A 17,693-nucleotide genomic window follows, 5' to 3' on the forward strand; every position below is an offset into this window, starting at 1 on the left:
TTTCATTTTCAACATTCACTTTTATAAGATTTTGAGTTCCAAATTTTTCCCTCTCCCTCCCCTCCCTCTGCAAGATGGCATGCAATCTGATATACGCTATATATGTACAATCATATTAAACATATTTCCACATTATATATTTTCTTTTTTAAAGGACAAAAGTCAAGTCAAGTGATTAGATTTAAAACTGCAAAATGGTTTTATTAATAGGAATGTCATTGGCTCATTGCCTTAACAGAAGCCCACTTCTCATTTCCTTTAAACTTGTGCAATGATAACTATATTTAAAGCAGATTCTGTAAACTTAAAGTGCTCTATAAAAGTGGGCTATTAGGTATTAGTAGGGCAAGGGAAGGGAATAACCCATTTATTAAAATCTACAATCTGCCAGGCACTACTTTAATTTCTTTGTAAATATCATCTCATTTGATCCTCTGGAAGGTAGGTGCTACATTATCCCCATTTTACATTTGAAGAAACTAGGGCAGACAGAGGTTAAGTGAATTGCCCAGGGTCACTGTACCAAGTGTCTGAGGTCAAATTTGAATTCAGGTCTTTCTGACTCCTGAGGCAGTGCCAGGGCTGGAATCTGTCAGTTGGAGGCAGTGCCTAGTACATGTTAGGCGCTTAATACAATTTTGTTAGCTGATTAACCTTTAAAAGGCAATTCACAATAAAAATCTTTGGTTTTATTTCAGTGCTTTACCTGTCTCCTGGATATCTGGTGTTGCAGGGTTGCAACTTTTTCCTTAAGTTCTTGAATCTTGCTTTGTGCCCGCTCCCGATCAGCTCTTTCTGACGTAAAATCATCCTTGTAAACAAGCACCTGAAAACAGAGAAAACTTAAGTGCTTCCCATCAGAGGCATTAAAAAACATTTTGCCAATGACAGTCAAGGGCAAATAAAAAATAAAAAAATCACTTCCCTAAGCACTTGTTTAAGGGAAAAACTAATGGATTTGAAATTCTAGGATAGGAATTCAAGTCCCAGCCCACCCTCCTACACATTGACTGTTTGACCTTGTGCAAACTACTTCCCTTCTTTCCCCTCCATCTCCTTCTTTACAAAAAGGGGGCACTGGACTAGATCACAGATTCTTAAGCTTTTTTTGGTCATAGAACTCCTTTGTCAGTCTGGTGAAGCCTCCAAACTCTTCAGGATTTATTTACTTGTTTGAGGTTGGGTCTCCCTACTTTACCTGAAAAGCTTTGATGGGATTGATTTTTCTGACCTGGGCCAATTCAACACACCTTGGGCATCCTGGTGCTCTTTCTTCTCCCATTACTGAGGACCCTGATTGGCTTTAGCCCTACAGCAGTTCAAAACTCCCAAACTCAATCAATCCACTAGCATGTGCCACCATGTTAGCCAGAGTAAGGTTTATAAAGGAATAAAATAAAATACAAAGGAATGCAAAGGAAACCAATTATATTAAAATACAATTATCAAAATATTTTTTTAAAAAAAGTTTATGGAACCAAGTTTGTAGACCTCTATACTAGGTGATTTCTATAGACCCTCTTAGCTTGGAATCCTATCATTTTATATAAGATGATACAGTAGAATTTGTGTCAGTGATAGGTTTGCACTGACCAACTTTATCTAAATCTTTCTTGCTCAGGCCATCGTCCCTTTCCACCATCCCACTCCTGCGATTTTCCCGACAGGATCCAAAGCACAGAACTTCAAGGTAGTTAATTTGGAATTAAGATAAAGTCAGAGGAGCTGGTGAATTTGGCTTATGCAAACTGACCCTGCAATCTCAACAGATTGAGCTCGTCAGCCACAAACTAATGTGACCCATTCACCTCCATAGTATCAGATCATCATCCCCTCTGAGTCTCAGTTTCCTCATTCTCAAGATGAGGAAGCTCAATCTCTCCTCCCTTTCTTTGCTAAATTCCAGAAAGCTGTCTAGAATGGGTCCCTTCACTTCCTCTTGTCTCACTCTCTTTGAAACATTCTGCAATCTGGCTTCTGACCTCATTACTCAATTGAAGCTCTTCTCTTCAGGGTTAGAGTGCCTCTTAGTTGCCAAATCCAATGGCTTTTTCTCAATCTTCATCCTTCTCAACCTCTTTGCAGCATCTCTCACAGCTGAATCTTCCTTTCCTCCTTTCCACTCTCTCCTCTCTAGGGTTTTGTGATACTCTGCTCTCGCTTCTCCTCTTGATGGTCTGACAGCCCTGTTCACTTTGTGGGATTTTCATCCATGGATGACTTTCATCCATCCTTCACTGTGGGGAATACCCAAGGCTCTGTCCCAGATCCTATTCTATTCTGGCTTTACGCTCTCACTTAGGGAGCAAGCCCACCAGCTTCCATGGATTTAATTATAATCTCTATGTAGACTGTGTATGTGTGTGTGTGCGTGCGTGTGTGTGTGTGTGTGTGTGCGCGTATACAGTCCAGTCTTTCTTCTGAACATCTCTCCTACATTAGCAATTGCTTTTGGACATTAAGAACAAGATGTTCCTAAGGCATCTCAAATTTAACATCTCCAAAATAGACATCATTTCCTTTTCTTTCATCTTTCTTCTGAGTTTTCCTATTGTTGAGGGCACCACCATCCTTCTGAGAACCGAGGTTCACAACTCCAATAATAATCCTCAACTCCTCATTGATACCCCCCATATTCAATTAGTTGTCAAATCTATCATTTTCTACCACCGTAATCTGTTGGGTATATACCCATGTATATGCATATTGTCTCCCCTTGTAGAATGTAAGCTCCTGGGGGAGAAGAACTCTTTCATTTCTGTCTTTGTCTCTCCAGGGCCTAGAATAATACCTGAGACACAGCAGGCTTAATAAATGTTTGTCCACTGATCTCCAAGGTCCCTTCCACCACTAAATCTCATGACACTAAGAAAATTTAATGATTCCCCTCCTAGAAACATATTTCCAGTTACAAGTTCATGTCACTTTTTTTAAAAAAAACCAAACAACTCTTACCCTCCCCCCAAAAAACTCTTTCCCTATCATTTGATACTTAAATTAAGTTTAATTAAATATTAATTAATTAATTAAAAAATAAATATCTTTTTTAGTGACATAGTCACTTCAAAACCAAACTGGATTGATCATAATAAAATCCCAGTATAAAAATAATCTGTTTTGTGGAAGCAAGGAGGGTACCATTGATCAGGGGCTAGCAGAACAAGCTGTAGCTTATCAATGGAAAGGATTTCTTAGTCTGAATCAAATTCTCTGAACCCTTGCTGACCTGCTGCTCCAACATCTGTATCCGCTCACTGTCTCCATCTTTTGCCTTCTTGATATCTTCTAGCTCCCGTTTTACTTTCAAACAATCAGTCATTTTTTCTTCCAACAGTTTGTTTAGCCGGAAAATCTCCTTCTGCATAAGTTCTGGGCTCATGGGCAAACCCTGCTCAGGAAGGACTTTCAGTTCCTTCAGCTGCAGATGGAGGCCCTTCACATACTCATCCCTGCTGGCATCATACCTCTGCCATTTGGCGTTCAGATCTTCCACCTGAGAAAGAAGAATTGGTCTTGGTGAAGGCAGGACAAGCATTTTTTTTTCCCCAAAAGACCTCAAGAGGAAACTACCCCCCACCACAGATAAGCCCCACTATGACCACCACCAAGGTTCACCCATCTCCTGTACTGTATGTAAGTGCTAGATATTCAACTCAATGCTACTTTAAAAAAACCAACAGCAAATGAACAGTCTCAGTTATGAAAAGGAGATGCTTTTTTTTTTAATCTGGCAAATGGAAGGAAAGATAGACATAGAAGAAAGTATAAACTATAATTATATAATTGATGTCTAAATATATAATCACCTACACTAAAAGTTTCTGTACAACAAAAACCAATATAATTAAGATAAAAGTAACAAGCTGAGGGAAAAGATAACATGACAAACAGAACAGACTTTTTTAATCTACATTATATAAGGAATTGTTAACAAGTCATAGCAATGATTCCCAAACCATGGTGGATAAACAAAGGATATCAACAGATGATCTTGAAAAAAAGAAACACAGATTTCTAATTATCATTAGAAAAAAATTCTCAGTTACACGAATAATGAAAAATTCAACCTCCAACAACCTCAAGGGCCCACCCCACTTCCATCAAATTGGCAAAAAAATTTAAAAGCAACAAAACTCCATAGGACTGGGATGATGGAGAAAGAAGTGCAGCTAACCTGCACACCTGCAACCTTTGGGGAGCATTCTGACAGTACAGTTAGAAAGGAATTGTGCCCTTTGTACTGAGATTTCTCTAGTAAAGAACACACACACAGAGATAGGATAGATATAGATATATATTGAAAGTGTTACAAAAATGCAAAATCTATTCAAAGATTTTCATGGCAACAGTAACAGTGCATATAATTTAAGTATCAAATAATAGGGAAAGAGGTTAAAAAAAGGAGTTACTATGAGAGTAAAGAAACCAGAGGACCAAGGTTCAAGTCTTGTCTCTGCAACCTGCTCTGCCATCTTGGAAAAGTCATACCCCTTCTTTGGACCTCATTTCCTCCTCTATGAAATGAGAATGTTGGACTTGATCATTTCCCTTTATGTTCCTTCTGGCTCTGAATCCCATGTTAATTTCACTTGTTTTATATATTCCTTGCGGGATCATGCATGCTTGACAAATGAGAACATTACACAGGGAACCACACCATCCACCTAGGGTTTTAGTGCCACCTCTGAGCTCTAGTCCTCCGGCTCCATCACTCTCATGGAACCTCATTTCCCCCTATCATTCAATACTTAAGTTATTTATGAGTTAAAAAAAAAACCAATCGATTACATCTAATGCTATTTAGCTGGTTCTCTTAACTAGTGATCTCACAAAGTCAAATCCACTATGTTCAGTGTCTGCTGTGTACGTGTAATGTTCTGCCTGGAACTACTTGTCCTGCTGCAATGTAAGCCCAGAAAAAACCCAAAAAACACTAGCGTGAGAATCCAGACACCAACAACCTGAATTCCAGCCCTGAATTGCAACTAACTAGTCATATGACCTTGGGCAAATCCCTTCTCTCTGGGCAATTCATTTCTATAAGCATTTTATCAGTGACTACTATGAGCAGGGGAAATGTGGTTGGCCCTGGGAACACAGACAGATCCAGTTCAGGCTCTGCTTGGGGGGAAGTACAGGGAATGGAAGGAAGGGAAAAGCACAGAAATAATTGTGCTACAAAGGGGAGTGAGAGAAGGCATGACTAAGTGCTCCAGGAATGTGAGGAGGAAGGGCCACTTTTCCCATGGGGTGAGGAGGGGGGAAGGGGTCAGGGGAAATTTTATGGAAAAGGTGACATCTGAATTGGGCCTTGGAGGAAGGAGGCTTGGACAGATGGAGATGGGGGAGAAGGGCAGCCATTGCTCCAACAGAGAAAAGTGTAAGCAAAATGCAAAGATAGGAGAGGACAGAGTGGGGCTGAGTCAATGAAGAAGGTTGTGAGTGGATACTTTATTTGGAAGGCAATGAGATCTCAGTTCCTCCTCTGTAAAAGGAGGGCTTTGACCTAGAACATCATTTCAGTGCCTCCTAACTCTAAAATATCCACTTGTTGATAGGAAGGATTGCCACGGTACAACCTTGTCAGAACCACAAAGGAGGCTTTCAGAAATTCCAGCATGGGCTTGTTTCTTCCCTGGTGTCTTAAGTGTAATTTCAAACAAACAAACAAAAAACCCACACACAAATGCAAAAACCAAAAATTCTATTACTTCCTTAGAGTGACCATTAAACTTCCCCTATTTTTCCCTTTCTTCCTCCTCCCCACTTCCTCCCCCCAAATGAAGCAAGGCCATGAGTGTGCCATCCCTTTGTGTAGCCAAACAAGGTCAAGGCTTTAGGCTACTTAAAATAATTCCTGTAGAATTGGTCATGGTCATAAGATATATTCTGGTGTACTAGAAAGAGCCCTAGACTAATGGGTTCAAATCCAACTCTGACACTCTAGTTTGGTAAGCAGGTGCTTACTATGTACCAGGTAACGGCGATACAAAATAATAAAATAAAATAGTCCCTGCCCTGAAGTAAATTCTAGTCTAATGGAAGCTAGGTGGCAAGGTAGAAATAGACCTGTGGAGCTGGGAGGTCCTTAATTCAAATCCAGCCTCAGATACTCAGTAGCTGTGTGACCCTGGACAGGTCACTTAACCTGTGTCTGTAAAATAAGAGTAATAACATCTACTTCCCAGAGCTGTCATGAGGATAAAATGAGATAATATACGTAAAGTGCTTTGTAAACTTAAAAGCGCTACATGGCGATAAAGGAAATTACACGTATACAGTAAAGTCAACACCAAATACATACAAGTAAATACAAAGTAATTTCTGGTGGAGCTGTGAAGGGCATTAATTAATGAGAAGGAAAAATCAAGAGAGGCCTTTGAGATGAAGTGGCCCATGAGCGGGAGGTTTCATTGGAAGAGGCCAGGAAACAGTGCATTCCAGGCATGGGAGTCCATCCCAGGCAAAGGCTGAGAGGTGGGCAATGGACATGTCACAAAGTACAAGAAGTAGCCCGGTTTGACTTTAACTTCGAGGAAGTGAGGTGGAGGAACGTGAAATCAGATGGAGAGGTAAGCTGGATCCACTAGCTGTCCTATCTCAGTTTCCTCATCTACTAAATGGGAATAAAATCTGCACCATAGGATTGTTATAAAATAGTAATGATTCTGAAACAGTCAGACACCCAGACTAGCCTTAATGATATCAGCTAGTCTTGGTAGCTGGCTATCACGAGCCATTTCTGTACCACTTTACGGTTTGCAAAGCACTTTTCTTAACAATATTGTTAGAAAATAATGGAAATTTTCCTAGCCCTATATTATAAATGAGGAAACTGAGACTCAAAGAGATGGAGTGTCTGAAGTCCAAGAGCAGTGAGGTGTCAGATCCAGATTTCCCAGGTTTCTTGATTCTGAGGACGATGCTCTCTTTACCACACCTTCCTCCCACAAATAGGAAATAGGGGGAAACATACTCACATGAATGACTTTTTGTTTCAGGAGCCTATTTTCTTCCTGTAATTTACAAATAATGCTATGAACGGAGGCATCACCTTCAGGAAATTGTAGCTATGGAGGAAGAAAAAAAAATACTTTAATGTGACACTTCCCTCCCATGAAACACAGACTCAACAACCACTAAGTAACGGCCCTTTCCCAGCCTTGTTTGAAGGGGAATTTTTCATGTGCTTCTAGTCACTTAGAAAATCAAACTGGATTGACCCTATATGAGAACTCCTCTGTTTTGTGGCAGCAAAGACTGGGGCCTACCAAAAAACAAACAAACTGTGATTTATCAATGGAATGGATGATAACTTGGCTCTAGGAAATGAAATATAAAAAATTCAGAGACTCTGGGGAGACTTGCCTGAGCTTATTATGCAGAATAATGTAAAAGCAAGACAGCAAACACAGCACTTTCCAAGCATCTACTATGTGCCCAGGCCGTGCACTGAGGGCTGGGGCTACAGAGAAAGGCAAAAGACAGTTCCTGCTCTCCGGGAATGCACAGTGTAAAGGAGGTGCCAGCGCGCAAACACCTGTGTCCAAACAAGCTACAGAGAGGAAAAATGGAGGGTGGGGTGCAGTGGGATCCATACGATAAAATCAAAGCAAACAAAATTTAAATCACTAAAATTCAAATCAATGCACTGAACGATCTCGACGGGGAATGAGAAAGACCTCAGCTCCCTTCAGTAGAAGGGTGGTGGACCTCAGGCCCCGATGAGCCCTACACTATCAACCCCAATCAATGACTGGCTTTGTTTCACTTATTTGTACTTTTTTTCTAAAGAGACACTTGGGAGAGGAGGAAGAGAGAACTAGCAAATAACTCTGAAGTTGGGAGGCGAAGGGAAGCCCCAGGTGTCAACGTGATAAACAGGACTTTCGACATTTTGTGAGGACATTCACCTTCCAGACTCCAACCCCTACAGCATGGGGCATTGGAATAATTAGTCCTAAAAGCTAGATACTATTTTGTTGCTTATAGCTTAGGGGAAAGAGTTCAAAGAATAATAAATAATAAACTCAAATTTCCATAGGCTTTAAAGTTTACATAGCATTTTCCCGGTGGTTGAGAGGTGAATGGTGCAAATGTTATCATTCTCATTTTACAAACAAGGAAACTGAGACTCCAAGAGAAGAAGTGACTTGCCCCAAGAACACACACCTAGGAAGTGTCAGAAGCAGCATTAGAACTGATGTAGTCTAACTCCTTGGCAATTTGGTGGCCCCAACGGATAGAGTGCTGGACCTGGAGTCAGGAAGACCTGAGTTCAGATCCAGCTTCAGACACTCACTAGCTGTATGACCCTAGGCAAATCATGTAAGCACTATTTGCCTCGGTTTCCTCATCTATAAAATGGGGATAACAATAGCACCTACCTCCCAGGGTTATCGTGAAGATCGAAAGAGATAATATTTCAAAAGTGCTTAGCAGAGCACTTGGCACATAGTAGGTGCTATACGGATGTTATTGTTATTATTATACAAAATAAGGTGCACTGGTCCAAAAGTCAGGAGAACTGAGTTCTAACCAACAGTTGCTGTGACCTCCAGCCGGCAAGTTACAAACCAGCTCGACTGAAGACAGAATATGTGCCAAGCAATAATATGAGATAAAGCTGAACAGATCAGTTCAAGCTGGATTGTGGAGGGGCTTGAATGAATGAAGCAAGTCAGGAGTTCATACATATTGGGAAGGCAACAGGACTTTGAGTAGGTTAGTCAAGATCTCTTTAAAATCCCTTCAGTTCCTAAGACTGTGATGTGACCCAGAGCAAGCCCTTTCTCTTCAGGTCTGTTTCCCATCTGGAGAATGAGGGGGCTGAACTCTATGACACCCAAGGACCCTTACACTAATGTTCAGTGAATGAACACTACAAGAAATTTCAAAAGATGTCATTACACTAATGTCAATATTATGTAGTTTATGAAAATCAATCAAATCTATACTCCTATGGCAGAATTTGGAGATTTATTCTTGCATGTGTATCCTAAATAAAGCTTGAAATATAGCTACTAGAAATAATTACATGCTGCTTAAAATGAGGAAATTAACCACTTAAACTAAGAAGTTTAGTGGTACTAATAGCAACAGGCATTTCTACAGCCCTCCACAATCTCACAAAGCACTTTAAATACGTTGTGTTGTCTGATTCCCGTTTTACAGATTTGGGAACTGAGTCCCCAAGATGGGAAGTGACTTTGTTTCAGGTGACATAGCTAGTAAGAGGCAGTTAGGACTTGCTCCCAAGGGCATTTTCTGCCACAGATTCAGTGTTCTACTCTTAGCCTGGTCACTCAGAAAAATTCTCCATATTTACTCAGAACATGGACTTGGGGAAGGGACCACTCTGATGGCTAGCTTCAAGGATCTGCAGACCTGTCATGTGGAAGGCTAGAACTGATATCTTCTCCATGACCCTAGAGGGCAGAATGGAGAGCCAGAAGGACTAGTTACAAATGGGCAGATTTCTGCTTGAGGTAAAGAAAAACTCAACAATCCAGAATGCTCAAAACTGGAATGGAAGGGGGTTCTCTGTCACTGGAGGTCTTCCAGGGAAGGCTAGCTGGCCACCTACTGGAGAGGCAGTGTGGGGTACTGTAAAGAGCCCTGGATTGGGGGGTCATAAGACCAAGATGGACCACTTACTACACTTAGGATCTTGGTCAAGATACAAGATCTCTCTGGGCCTCTGTTTTTAACTCGGTTAAATGACAGCAGTGGACCAGATGAGCACCTTCCAAGTACTTTATAATCGCATAATGTAAACCTATGAAGGGATGCATTGATTCAGAAGCCTTGAAGGTCTCTTCCAATTGTGAAATTCTGTGATTCGTTTTCTCTATCAATCTACATTTATCCAGAATTCCCCTCAAATAATCTGGGAATCACATCTGACAACTGTTCTCCCATAGGGGAGTCCCCGAAACAGCCTGACTAATTCCATGACTAGAAACTTGGTCCAGTCTTAGGCAGAGTGATGTGATGCTTTGCCACCCTGAATATCCCAAACTGAAAACTCACTTTCTATGTCAGGTCAGGCAAGACATGTTTGGGACTTTAAAAAAGAAAGGGGAAATGCTGCAATGACTCCAAAAATACTAAGGGGTGAGGGGAAGGGAAACCCCACCATCACCAAGCCAGAAGCTTCTTTCTTAGTTTCAGAAATGGTCTGTTCCTCCTGGAGACTCCCCAAAGATCATAGGAGAGATCTCAGAGAACTTCCTCCGGGTGCTCGCAACCCCGCTGGTGATCGCCTGTAAAATTCCTGTAACATCAAGCTATTTTCTTGGAAAGCCTCCCCCTCCCCCATCCCTCAGCCCTGTGTAATCTACTTCTCACAGAATCCTAGAACAGGCAAGCTAGAAGGGACCTCGGAGATCATCATGTCTTCTATCTGCCTCATTTTACAAGTAGGAAAACTGAAGGTCCAGGTCACCTAGTCAGTGGATATCAGAACTGGGACTAGGTCCCATATTGCTTAATTGCCTAGCCTATAGCTTTCCCACCCCTCAAAGGAAGAAAATGGTGAAAAATCCTCAGCCTCTGAGTGAAAGGAGCAGAACCAGGAGAACTTTATGCACAGCAACAACCACAGTGTGTGAGAGTTTTTTCTGGTAGACTTAGATTTTTGTAATAACACAAGAACTTCTGAAAAAAAAAAAAAATCCCAATGGTGGACCTCAAGGCAAAATGCCTTCCACACTCAGAGAGAGAAATATGGAAGTCACTCACACAATGTAGCAGATCATGTTTGTGTATGTGTATCTGTTTGTGTATCATGTTCTGATTTGTTATACGGATTCTTTCATTTATCTTAGTCTGACTACATAGCATGACTATAGTGAAAATATACTCAATAGGAAAGTATATGTAGAATCTATACAGAATTGTATGCAGTCGTGGGGAGGGAGGGAGGTAGTGGGGGGTGGGTGGGGAGGGATAAAATCGCAATTGTATGGCAATGATTGTTAAACATTAAAAAAATAAAAAAATTAATAAAAAAAAAAAAGAAAGAAAAAAAAAAAAGAAAAATCCTCAGCCTCTGCCCCCTAAATAGTGTGATAGTATCTTTGTATAGTAAATATATAGTAAGGATGAAAATATCCTTCCTGAATTTCCTATTCCATTCAAAAGCACTCATCAATATCACCCAGGCAGAACTAGAGCAGTACGCCCTAGTGTAGAAAGAATACTGGTGTTGTCTGGAGTCAGAGGACCTTGGTTTTGAACCCTGGCTTCTTCCTAATTACTGGACTAACCTTGGGTAGCTATTTAACTTGTCTGTTCCTCCTCTTTCAAGTGGGGGAACCAGATTAGATGATCTTGAGGGATCTCTCAGAGTTAAGTGGCCCACCCAGGGCTACAGAGTTGTTAAGCAGTAAACTTAGTTTTAAAATCATGTCCTCCAAATTAAATATAATGATTTACCTGCTGCACCATGCTTTCTCTCCTTCCAATTCTAAACTCTTTGGTCACATGATTGGTGGCATCTTTGATGCCTTTCTTTACCCCATTGCCAGTCCGGCAGGTTCTTTCTGTCCCTTCTTTCCTGTTCCCAGATAGGTCTTCATTAATTGGACTATTCACCTGGGTTATTTCCCTCCTTTCCTAGCAGATCTCCTCACTTCCCATCTTTCATCTCTCATCCCTTCTAATCCATCCTATAAAAGGTACCACATTATTCTGGGTACAGTTATAATCCATCACTGCAGTCCTCAGAAAACTTCAGTGGCTCCTCACTGATCACCAAATAAAGGAAATTTCTTTGCCTGGCACTCAGAGCTTTCTGTAATCAGGCTCCAATCTGCCTTCCCGCTTTATTTCAGAATTTCTTCCCAATCATGTACACTATACTCCAGTCAAACTAGACAATCTGCCATGCTTTGAATGTGTCTCATACTTTCAGATCACTTTTCAGACTGTTCCTCATGCCAAGAATGCTAAGGAATAAACTGACTACCCATACTTCAAGACCTAGCTCAAAAGTCACCTCCTCCATGAAGTGCTCCCTGGTCCCTTGAGCTGGAAACGATTTCTTTCTTATTTGACTTCATGGCATTTCTGTACTCTATGCACTTCTCAAATTCTAATTTGTCATGAATTTATCCATGCACATGCCTTATCACCCTATAAAGAGCATGAACTATCCACATAGGAGAAACCAAGTGGATAAAGTATATCTCATCCATTTTGAGACACATAGCTGAATGGACAACTGATAGAGCTTACCCTATGGCATATACATACATGTATATATTTACATAAATATATAAACACATATATATGAGTATATGTATATATGTGAGCATATATATGTATGCATGTGTGTATATATGATTATATCTGTACATGCACAAAACTCATTGTCGAATTGCACTGTGTGTGCACGTATTATTGTTTGGTCTTTCAGCCATGTCTGACTTTTAGTGACCCTTTGAACCACAGCACATCAATACTGCCCACAGTATCTTCTTGGCAAAGGTACTGGAGTGGTTTGCTATTTCCTTCTCCAGTGGATTAAGGAAAAGAGAGGTTAAGTGATTTGCCCAGAATCACGACCCCTCTCTCTATCTACTGAGTCATGTAGCTGCCCCTATATATACATGTACACATGTGTGTATATGTATGTATATACAAGCATGTATGTATGCACACATGCAGAATACATGTATGTATGCATACATCATGGGAGCACACCCACTACAATTAGACAATGATTTGGGACCAGAAAAGAACAGGAGGCAGGGAACAAGCTGTCTTGTCTTTCGGAAACTGTTAAGTTCTTTTAATAACCTTAGGATTCTCCCAGAAACAATAGCTTAACATTTTGTTGATGGTGACATTCTCCTGATGATAGCCGATGACTTTGGGTCATGGAACAAAACAGTCTCTGAAGAACTGAAACTTGAAAAACAAAATCGTAGAAGTCTGAATCCAGTAGCCTAGAATATGTGCTCTCTCTCTGCTTATAGATGGCATTGCCTGTCCCAAATTCTGAGTCAGGGGTTGGATAATGAAGAAAGAATTGGACTTGGACTCAGGAAAACATGGGTTCAAATCCTGCTTTGGACTCTTTACTAGCTAGGTGACCCTGGACCAGTCACTTAATCTCATCTGTTTTCCTGCATGTGAAGATCTCTGAATCTATGATCCTGTGAATTCTTCCTATTTACTTCCTAAATTGTGGCCAAAAATAAGTGATTATTTAAAGTCCCACTCTCCCAGAGGCTTTCTACACAAAGTGTTCTCCAATCGGAGTTTGGCCAGTTCACAGAAGATCAGGCTGGGTTGGCTTTGCCACTAACTGTACTTTGCATCTTTAGTCATTCTAGAAAGGATCAAGGAATCTATCACTCTCAGAGCCTTGCCCCCAAACCATGTGGTTTTTATTACTGAAGAAGGAAAGGAAAGGAAGTTTCTCATGCAAATGTGACTTTAGTAATTACTCCGAAGGCCCAGAGGCTTTTATGAGGTAGAAGTTGCCAATCTCTCCCCTTCCGTGTTGGGACAGGGTAAAAGGGATAGAGATTTGAGTCAGGGAGATCTAAATTAAAATACAGCCTCAAAATCTTATTCACTGTGTAACCCTCGTCAAGTTCCTTGGCCTCCCAGTCTCAGTTACCTCATCTGTAAGATGGGACTTATCTCATAAAGGTGGTCCAAGGACCAGAGGAGATGATAAAACACTTTGCAAATCTCAAAGTATCCTATAAATGTCAGCTGTCATTAGTGGTAGTGTTACTTTCCATAACTGCCTAGCTTCCGGGGACCAAATTGGTCCCTTCAAAGAAAAATGCTCCAAACTCCAGTGAATCAACAAAGTCAGCATCTGAACCACCTGAACCAACACAGGACTCCAAGTTGGAGGAGACCTTCGAATACTACAGATAATAGCAAATATGTTCTAATTCCTCTGGTGTTTCAAGTTTTACAGAGTATTTCCTCAGAATAACCCTGTGAGATGGTCAATGCACTGTTCTTAGTCCCATTTTACAGATGAGGAGAGTGAAACAGATACAGTAATGAATCAAACCCCTTCGTTTTAGAGATAAACTGAGTCTCGGAAGCGCACCCGGTACCTTATTAGATTTTTCCAAGGCAGGTTTTTCCTCCCTGTGCCCTCCCGATCTTTGCTTCTCGTCCAGACATTTGACAAGATGCTGACACATCTCGGCGGTGGCGGCCAGAGTCCTCCGGAGCTGATGGGTCTCATCGGTGAGGGACCTGCAGAGCACCTCGCTGGTAGCCTGAGCCTTCTCTTTCTCTGCCAAACTCCTTTGCAGCAGTAAGATCTCGCGCTCTCGCTGGTGCTGGGGCTCCCTGAGCAGCCTCTGCAACTCCTTCTCTTTCTCTTCCAGCTGCTCATTCAGTTTCTGCACTTCCTAGGGAAGACATTTAACCGAGTCAGTTTGACAAAGAAACAGCCCACTGGAAGTCCCCTATAATTCAAGAATGCCGCTAATATAGCTGGAGGAATTCACCATTGTTGTAGGACAAATGCACTCTTAGCCAAGCCCTGGTTTTTTCGACTGATCATTAACTGGGGAGTTTTTTGGCCTACGAGTTTTTTTCATTCTGAAATTCCATCTTACATTTTTGTTTTCATGAGCTAAAACATAATCATGTATTTTGTGTCATCAAAGAATTCTGCAAACTGGTCAAACTACTTGACAAATGACTAAGCGCTGGGATGTGAATGTTTTGCTTTGGGGGAGTAGGGGAAGAAATTCTCCACCCTCCCCCTCAATCATTTCTTAAAAGACAAAAAAAAAAATACACCAACCTGACAATCATAGTCAGTTTCCTGCTTGTAAAATTCAAAGTTGCATTAAAAAAAAAAATTGGATACAAAAAAAAAATATGAAGAGATGAGACTTGATCAGTTCATAAACTGTGCTGCCATCCCTCCTCCCTCCCACCCTACCATGCTTGCCAATGGTATAGACCTTCCTACCTCATCTTCATTTCTACCTCTTCCTATTATTTACAGCAGGGAGAAACACCAGAATTAGAAAAATCTGAATCTCCTGATCACAGTGGGAACAAGATATTGGAATGTCTAAGGAAGTGTAGTTTTTTTTAAGTGTCATTCAAATACCTGATTTCACTTGTCACCCCAAGAACCAGACCAGGTCACACAGTAACTCACTGTCATTCATTATGTGACCTTAGTTTAATTACTTTTTCCCCTCTGACCCTCAGTTTCCTCGTGACTGAAAAACATTATTTGTAAGGTTTCCTCTAACTCTAAAACTTCAATTCTGTGAAATTCTCTGCTTAGGAGAAAAGGGAAGGGACTAGGTAATAATAAGATTCCTTCCCTTAAGAGTTACAAACTACTTTCCTCAACCACCTTGTCAGGGAGGGAACTTTATTAAATTGAATTGAATTCCAGCCAAACTGGCCTATTTTCCATATGATATTTCCAACCTCCAGATCTCCTAGGCTCACAGAAAGGGCCCCATACCTAGAATACTCTCTGGCCTCACCCCTGCCTCTAGAAGTACACAGTTCCTTCAAGAACCAACTTAGGTACTACCTCATTTTTTTGGAGGTAGATGGGGATATACAGCTAGTGTCTGAGTTCCTCCTGACTCCAGGGCCAGGGCTCTATCCACCCAGACACCTACAGTCCTAAGGCCTTTATTTAGAATCTCAGCTGTTAGCTCTCTGCCCCTTCCAGTCTCTGAAATTACTTTGTATATATTTTTAATTTACTTCACTCTTCCTCTAGTAGAATGGAAGCTACTTGAGGGTAGAGACTATCTTCAATTTTGTTTTTATATCTCCAGCATATAGCACATAGTAAGCACTCAATAAATGCATTGAGAATTGAATAGAATTTCCTCTTATAGAACTTCGGCCCCAGAAATGAAAGGGATCTTGGAGATCAACTAGTCCAATATTCCATTCATTGCAGAAATCCTCATTAGATACCCCCAACAGATTGTAAAAGCTCTGCTTGAATACTTCCGGGGACAGGGGGCTCATTCCTTCTGGAAGCTGCCATTAATTTTTGAAAGCTCTTTGTTATATTAAGCTGAAATCTTCCTTCAGCTTTGGCTCCATGGTTCTGCTTCTGCCCTCTGAATTGATCCAGAACAAGTCTACTTTTTATTTTTAGTGCCTGGCACACAGGAAGTGTTTAATAAATGCTTGCCATGACAGCCCTTCAGTATTCAAAGACAGTTCTCAGCTTGGTATAATATAAGGAGCATCAGATTGGGGGTACAGGGTAAGGAAATGGTGTCAAAGGACCTCCCATACTCGAATCCTGGCTTAGCGCCCATTCACTCTTGGTGTGACCTTGGGTAGCATCATAGACTTAGGGCTTGAAGGGGCCTCAGAGATCAGTCTCTAGGCTTTTATTTCCTCACTTATCAGTGACTGGGCTGGACTAGACGAAATTGAAGATGATATTCTAAATTTGTCCTTCAATGAGCTTCTGATCACATTTCCTTCCTCTTGCAAGTCTTCTCTTCTCCCTTCTTTTTAAAAATCCCCAGTTCCTTATGTGGCAGAATGTACAGAGTACAGTCTTCTTACCTCCCTGGCTACCTTCCTCAAAACATCCTAGTTTGGCAATGTCCTTCTTAAAAGTCACCTATCTGAACCTCACTCTTATGTTAATAAGACAAAGGACTGTTGAACAGACCCATACATGCACATTATGTACATACTCAGAGTCTGGTGTAAAAAATACATTAAACTCAACAGGTAAGGAAGGGGGAGTGTTAAGAGGGAGTTATTTAATTTACCTAACTAAAGTTACCAAACTTCTCTGGGCCTCAGTTTTCTCATTTTCTCATCTGTAAAATGAGGGTGTTTAGCCAGATAATCTCTAAGGTCCTTATCAGTTCAAAATGTACTGTACTTGCATTACCTCGGTACCACTCTTATGAGCAAAGTGTTTCCTAAGCCTTAAAGATGCTAGAGAAAGTGGAGGTATGCTGTCTTTTAGAACAAACACCTTGGATTTTTGCCTGTATGGGGGAGGGAAGGGGAACCTGAGTTCCTTGTATCTGGGTCATCATCTCCATTCTTTGTTTCTTTCTCGCTAGGGAAACTTTGATGTGACCGATGGTGTAACCCAAGATTTGGGTATTGAAAAGGGAAAAAAAAATCACTTTGAAAATTGGTTTGTCAGCATCACAAGTTCCTGATTAGCAACTTTTAAACACTAATAGGCTTGAATAAGCATGACTGGAAAGTATGAGGTTTGGGATGGGTCTTTCAGTTCTTCAGAAGAGAAGAGGGGAAGTCCTCCTTCGAGATGAGGTTTGATATGATCTGTTCAGTTATGATTGCCACCCAGGTGACTTGTGTGTGCCTAGGAACCATGTGCCTATGTACTCCACCCTGTTCAGGTGCCAAGAAGCTGCCCTATTAGGCTGATTGCTGCTTGGTGCATACAGTTACTTCCCTTGGATAATACCATGCCTGAGGTCTGTTTATAATGACACATGGGCTTGCCACTGGGAGGAAAAAAATCAAAGTGAAGAAAATGACAGTATTATATGTAACGTAGATAATATCTATTCCAGGAGTAGAAAAGCATCATATGATACTTGACAACTCAGGGTCTCACTGGAATGACTATCACTGCGCCCCAAATGTGAAGATGAAGGCAGCTGATGAAGCCGAGAGAGAAGGATCATCCTCTAGGGGAACTAAGAAGTCAG

General features: G+C 41.1%; 1 protein-coding gene across 1 annotated transcript in view; it reads right to left on the reverse strand.

The window, feature by feature from the left end:
- TNIP2 (TNFAIP3 interacting protein 2) overlaps window positions 1–17,693 on the reverse strand; it is a 31,430-nt gene that overhangs the window by 4,151 nt on the left and 9,586 nt on the right. The window contains exons 2-5 of the mRNA XM_072620049.1: window positions 14,091–14,393; window positions 6,981–7,070; window positions 3,227–3,493; window positions 707–826 (exon numbers count right to left, since the gene is read on the reverse strand). Of these exons, the coding sequence (XP_072476150.1) occupies window positions 707–826; window positions 3,227–3,493; window positions 6,981–7,070; window positions 14,091–14,393 (780 nt within the window). The remainder of the gene's footprint in view (window positions 1–706; window positions 827–3,226; window positions 3,494–6,980; window positions 7,071–14,090; window positions 14,394–17,693) is intronic.

Source organism: Notamacropus eugenii, chromosome 6, assembly GCF_028372415.1.
Source record: "Notamacropus eugenii isolate mMacEug1 chromosome 6, mMacEug1.pri_v2, whole genome shotgun sequence".
In the NCBI taxonomy this organism is placed as follows: Eukaryota; Metazoa; Chordata; class Mammalia; order Diprotodontia; family Macropodidae; genus Notamacropus; species Notamacropus eugenii.